The sequence below is a fragment of the Rattus norvegicus genome, chromosome 18, assembly GCF_021556685.1.
Source record: "Rattus norvegicus strain SHRSP/BbbUtx chromosome 18, alternate assembly SHRSP_T2T, whole genome shotgun sequence".
Classification (NCBI taxonomy): domain Eukaryota; kingdom Metazoa; phylum Chordata; class Mammalia; order Rodentia; family Muridae; genus Rattus; species Rattus norvegicus.
The window spans coordinates 61,300,421-61,306,420 of NC_141551.1; the positions used below are offsets into that span (position 1 = coordinate 61,300,421).

General features: G+C 47.9%; 1 protein-coding gene across 4 annotated transcripts in view; it reads left to right on the forward strand.

Annotated features, from left to right (window-relative positions):
- The window catches only part of Oacyl (O-acyltransferase like), a 51,690-nt gene extending 46,796 nt beyond the window's left edge, over positions 1 to 4,894 (forward strand). For 3 of the 4 annotated variants that reach the window (XM_087592373.1, XM_087592375.1, XM_087592374.1), the window contains 3 exons: positions 1,531 to 1,717; positions 2,985 to 3,127; positions 3,406 to 4,894. In XM_087592373.1, coding sequence (XP_087448499.1) covers positions 1,531 to 1,717; positions 2,985 to 3,127; positions 3,406 to 3,507 — 432 coding nt within the window. In that variant the 3' untranslated portion in view covers positions 3,508 to 4,894. 4 annotated transcript variants of the gene reach the window in all.
- Positions 4,895 to 6,000: the final 1,106 nt, after the last annotated feature.

A 6,000-nucleotide genomic window follows, 5' to 3' on the forward strand; every position in this document is an offset into this window, starting at 1 on the left:
GGTCACAGGAGGCTCCAGGGAGAAGAGGGTGTTAACCAAGGGGAGATAAGAGGAAGCATTGGGGAGCCACATCAGTGTCAGGGTTGGGGACATGGGGCTAGGGACACAGACAGGCTGAGCTGGAGAAGCAACTCAGTTGGGAAAAATTAGGATTCTGGTTCCTACTGGAAGAGGCAGAGCATACAATGGCTGGAAGCGGTGTGAGTAGACAGGCAGGCCAGGAGCTGGGACAGGATAGACCCAGGAGTCTGGAGATTGTAGGCCTGTTGACACCAAAGAACTAGTAGAGGGCAAATGGTTTAGACTGATTTAGTGGCAAGTCCCTTGTCAGTTTACTTTCCTTCCACACAGCCCAAACTGGGGCAGGTTGTTGAGCTCTAAGCAGTTCTCAGGGACAAAATGGTAGGCAACCTCTTACATCAGCATAGCCTTCAAGACAGCCTAACCATCGGCGTACAGAGAAACAAGAAAGCCTTGGAAGATAGGTCTGGGTTGAAGAGATCAAGGGATGCGGCATCAGATCCAAGACTTAACCCAAGCCGAGATTTAACTCGATCTGTTTTTTGAGCTGGAAGTTGCTCTCTCTTTGTATACTTCAATGTGCCTCCTCCATGCCCCTGAGGCATCCTCTATGATTAAAGGACAGAGCGGAACATTAGGAGTGGAGGGAATGTTGGGAAAGAAAGCTTCCTTCTAACTGATTATATATTTGTAAGAAACTGAAAAAAAAGAAGTGTGAGAGGTCCTTTAGCCAGACTTTGCCCCAGGCACCATGCCAAGGGACCTGTGACCTGTTATCATCCCCAGGATCTGACATCGCCGCTCGACCCATAGACCTTAGATGTCCAGTTCCCCTGTATGTTTCTGTATGTATGCGTGTCATTCTGGGTGTTGCTGTCCTGTGTAGGGATTTGTGCATGTGACCACAGTTGAGGAACTGGGCTCTTCTCTCACCACAAGCCCTTAAACCCTCAACCCTCAATCCTCCCTGCTTTCCTCTGAGTAGACTGAGGTTATGAAAAAGGGAAGTGTGTAAGAGAAGCAGAGCAACTGTTTGGGATGGGAAGGCGTCCAGAGGGAGGGGAGATGGGATATGTGTGCGTTAGTAGGGAGCGAATAGGATCTAAGCACATCATGTTCGCACACCCAAGTGTCACAATGACCTAATGACAGTTGAACCTGCAGAGTCAATAGGCCACTCGCTAGGTCATTGACACTTCCGTTTTGGAGGCAGGGTCTCTCTATGTAGCCCAGCTGGCCTTGGACTCATAGTTCTGACTCGGTCTCTGGCGCAACGGGATTATAGGCATATGTGACGACCACAACCATCGACCACAACCAGCTCGTCGCATCCTGTCATAGTAACACCCTTGACCCACCCTGGTGGCTAAGCCCTGCCTACCACTAAGCTGATATTTTAGTCAAATCCATAGTGACTGAAGTTTACACACAGAGATCGGAAGTGACCAAAATGGCACCAGTGAGCATATACAAAATGACGCCGTGATTCCTGCCTCTTGTCTCCCTCAGGTGCAGGCTGTGCTGGGCTGGGCTTTCTCTCTGACGACTCTCTTTGCAGTTGTTGCCCTGGCGTATGTAGTGGATGATACCTCTCCAACCTCTTCTGTGCTTGCTGCCATCTACCAGGCCCTGCACCGGACCCTGTGGGCAGCAGCTGTCGGCTGGGTTATCTTTGCCTGTCAGGAAGGCTTTGGAGGTAGGAGGGGGCCACTGGCTTTGCTCTTGGGCTCATACCTTGTTCCAGAGGGCAACAAAGTTAAAATATAAGCTGTGTACCCAGAGGTAGGGATGAATAATTGATGCCAACCCAGAAGGAGCAGTTTGTCTCTATTCTTGGGGGGAAGTCACTCTCATATTTTTTAACTTTTTATGTTGGTTTATTATCTAAGGTAGGTCCTGAAAGACAAGGTTTGGGCCTCTCTAGGAAAGGTAGTTTAGAGGCTAGACATGAAGTATGAAAAATAGTGAAAAAATGATATCATATAGTAACAAGGACAAGGTTCTGGTCACAGCCGCCTCAGGCCTCGGTTTCCATCAGAGGAGAGGAGCCTAGTCACTAAGATCCTTTCTATAGCCAGGGAGAATGTCTTTTGTGCGGCTGACTTTGATGTGGAGAGGGGCAGGCAGATGAAGGACATATATATAGAGAGAAAGGAATTTCCTCCTGATTATAGATCTGTTGGAGACTCCTGACATTTTCCTCCCCTTATCCTCTCTATTTGGCCTGGAGGAGGTAACACCACCCAGGCACCATCCAGAAAAACCTATCTTAGTTTCCAAACTTTCTTGAACCCTTAAGGCCATGGAACGAGCCACGGAGGAGCAAGACAGCTGTGTACTCCAGGGGCCCTGTTGAATGAGTTTGGAGTTAGGCTGTGGATGAAAGTACTCATCCTCAGCCAAGGTGGTGGGAACTCGGCAGGTGGTCTTGGCCACCCCTGCTGACAGAGCAGTGTATTCCAGGCCTCCTGGAAGCAGTCACTAAAGGGCCCCCAGGAACTAGCAGTGGCCGAGGACTGGGCTGAGTGTCTCCGGGTTTACTCACATGATTGCATAAATGTGTTGGTGCATTTGTTTTGCGTCAGACAATGTTCTATACATTTAGGGTCCAGCAAAAGATAAGAAAGAATTCCTTTCTTGCAAGGCATCGTAGTAAGGTGGTGGCCCGAAAGAGGCGAGGAGACAGATGCCAGAGACAGAACGGGGCTGGAGAGATAACTCAGCACTTAAGGGTTTATCACCTAAGTTGGTCCTAGCACCCATGGGCAGCTTACAACCACCTCCATCTCGAGCTTCAGAGGGTCCAGCACCTTCTTCCAGCCTCCAAGGGACACACGCACACACACACACACACACACACACACACACACACACACTTTTAAAAAGAGAATCCCTGCCATATGTCAGGTAGCATCAGGGACCGGAGGGGCCTGTGACTGCGTGACTCTGTACTTCTCCCCCAGGTCCCGTGAAGCGCTTGCTTTCTTGTGGCATCTGGGCTCTCCCTGCTAGCATAAGCTATGCTTGCTACCTCGTACACCCCATTGTGATCATCCTCTATAATGGACTTCAGGAGACCCTTATTCACTACACAGACACCAACATGGTAAGCAAGTGCCTGGCCCTTGGTCCTTCCCTGGCTCCGCCGCTCGCTCTTGGTGAGCACAGCTGGCTCTGTTAGAAGCTGGCTCTGTGTCGTTCTTTTTTTAAAGTTGTTCTCTGATTTAGGAGGAGGGCAGGGCTTTAGTCTAGGGTAAACTTTAAATGTTTGGGACCCTTTCTTTTTTCGTGATCCACTTTGTGGCGTTGGGGTAGCATAGTCTCAGATTCAAACATAGGGAGGCCAGGGAATAAGCCATGTCCACTGTCCCCCTTTTTCTGCAGTTCTATCTTTTCTCTGGACACTGCGTGCTGACCTTCCTCTGTGGGCTGGCCCTGACCCTGTTCATTGAGCGGCCATGGCAAGAACTGAAGTGGGGCCTGTGAACGACCAGTGCCTGCTGGGCCCTGAGCATTGAAACCCAAGAGAACCACAGGCCCTCTGCTGGTGACAAACGGAGGCAGTGGACACTGTGGTCCTTAGAAGGAATGTGAATCTGATTTTTTTGGTGAACATTTACTGTGTACAATGTAGACAGATAACCTGTGTTCTCTATAAAAAGCAAATCTATGACTTTTTTGTACTTGTACAATAATCTTTCTTTCTCTTGGATTGGATTTGATTTTCTGTATCAGTGACTGTCTACTGTTAAAGGGTTAAAACGAAGGCCAGACCCAAAGCCTAAAAAGGCATACAGTCATGGTCTTTCTCCTCCATGACCTTAGCTTTTCGTGATTTGAAAACAAAATGTAATATAAACTACTTTTAATAAACTTGCATGTTAAAGAAAAACAAAACTTAAACTCAACCAATCAGCGGTAGCCAAAAATTTACATAACTAGGGATTCTCCAATGGGAAGAGTCCAAATAAACAGCTGTGAAGTTGTAACCAATCCCATGTGAAGCACCTGGGCCACACAGGGGTTGGAGCTGCCCAGTAACAACTGGTGTTTGCTCAAATACACCGAGCGCTTTAGTGCACCTCAGTTGACATTTTAACATTAAGCAGTTGCCTAATGCGGTACACATATCATAATTTGAGCCTTGAAGCTCAAGTGGTTTATAATCTCTTATTCTCATGAATGCCACACATAGTTTCCCCTACATCCTATAGTAATCCCTGTACTTCAAAGTTTTGCCTTTTTAGAGAGATCGATTTCCAGGGTCACTGAGGTCACTGAGGTACGAGGCGCCAGCCTGATGACCAGTGTCCTTCTAAAAAGAGACACACATAGAAAAAAGAAAAAAAGATGAACACAACTGAAGGAAGATGGCCCAGCATCTTCTGTTTCAGGAAGGACCAAACACTTCTGGAAGCTGTGAGAAGCCTGTTTTAGAGCTCTAAAGAAGTGTGGCCACACACACACACACACACACACACACACACACACACACACACACACACACAGAACATCTGGCCGCCAGTGTGAGGACAGACAGACATTTCTATTGTTTTAAGCCACTTGGTTGTAGTATTTTGATACAGCAGCCCTAGGAAGCTATAGTGTTCCTCTTAATCTACAGGGGATACATTTCAGGAGGTCCCCCTCCCTGCTCCCCCGGAGATGGATGGCTGAAGCTGCAGATTATCAACCTCTGTGCGCCCTGTTTCTCTGTATTCATGTATGCCTATGATAAAGTGTAACTTGTAAATTAGGCAAAGGAAGAAACAACAACTAGTGGTAAATACCTCATGCTAGGATGGCTATAATATACTGTGTAACTTTGTAAGCAATATGTTGCAATAAATGTTCTGCGCATGCGGATCCTCCACTCTTTTTTTTTTTTTTGGTTCTTTTTTTCGGGAGTTGGGGACCGAACCCAGGGCCTTGCGCTTCCTAGGTAAGCGCTCTACCATTGAGCTAAATCCCCAGCCCCCGGACCCTCCACTCTTAAAGGGAGCCCTTTGTGCTGTCTTTCTTTACTGTCTGAATTGCCAGCATTGCTATTTGAGCTTATTCATACTCAGAGTTACCTAGACATAAACTCTGTGCACTGAGGTGTCTTGTCAATCTGGGACAGTCAGACCAAGGGGTGATCCGCCTTCGGGGAGGATATGGGTAGAGACTTCATCATAAACTCCTCTCGGGGAGGGAGTGGAAAAAGGAATTGTTTCTGAAAGTTTCTTCTTCACATGTTTGGGCAGTGTGTAACTGTGAGTAACTGTGGGGAAGAAAAAATGCCAGGGAAAGTTGGACTGTTGGTAAACCAACAAAATAAGACAAAAACCCAAGAGTGATGGGGTTGCTGGGTGCTCACATCTGTACGCATTCTCTTTGTAGTTTAGTAAACATGGAAGGAAAACCATTGCCAGGCAAGCCGTCTAAAAACACCAGATCCTCCAATTCCTCCAGTACGACATAGGAGAACTCACCTTGGCACAACTTCTGAGGCCTGGTCCCTCCTGTGGTGTCCCCGCCAGCGGGGACCCAGTTATTCAGGGTCCCGAAGAGGCTTTCTACCTGTGGGCCAAAATGGGGGTGAAGAGGAGACCAAGCAAAAGTTCTGTTGTCAAGGTCTCGTTTATTGGGATGAACGTTACAGCTTTTAAGGCTTTCAGGTAGGGGGAGTGTCCTTTGTGAAACACAGAGGAGGGGGAGGTGCGGATACAGGTAGTGATAGCTGGAGGCAAAGAGGTCAGGCCTTAGACGATGAGGTCAGGCGGTGGAGACACTGGGTGTTGATTCAGGAGGTAACAGGTATCTGCTAAGGGAGCTGAGGCAACCCTTGAATGTTACCTTCCTGTGCCGTAAATTCATGGGAGAGGCTTTCATTCAACAATCTTAAGACTTAAGGCAGTCATCTTAGGGGTGAGTATCTGTGGCCAAACAGCCCAAAGTCACCTAGCCACTTTGAGCCATGCAGTCAAAAAGCGGCTA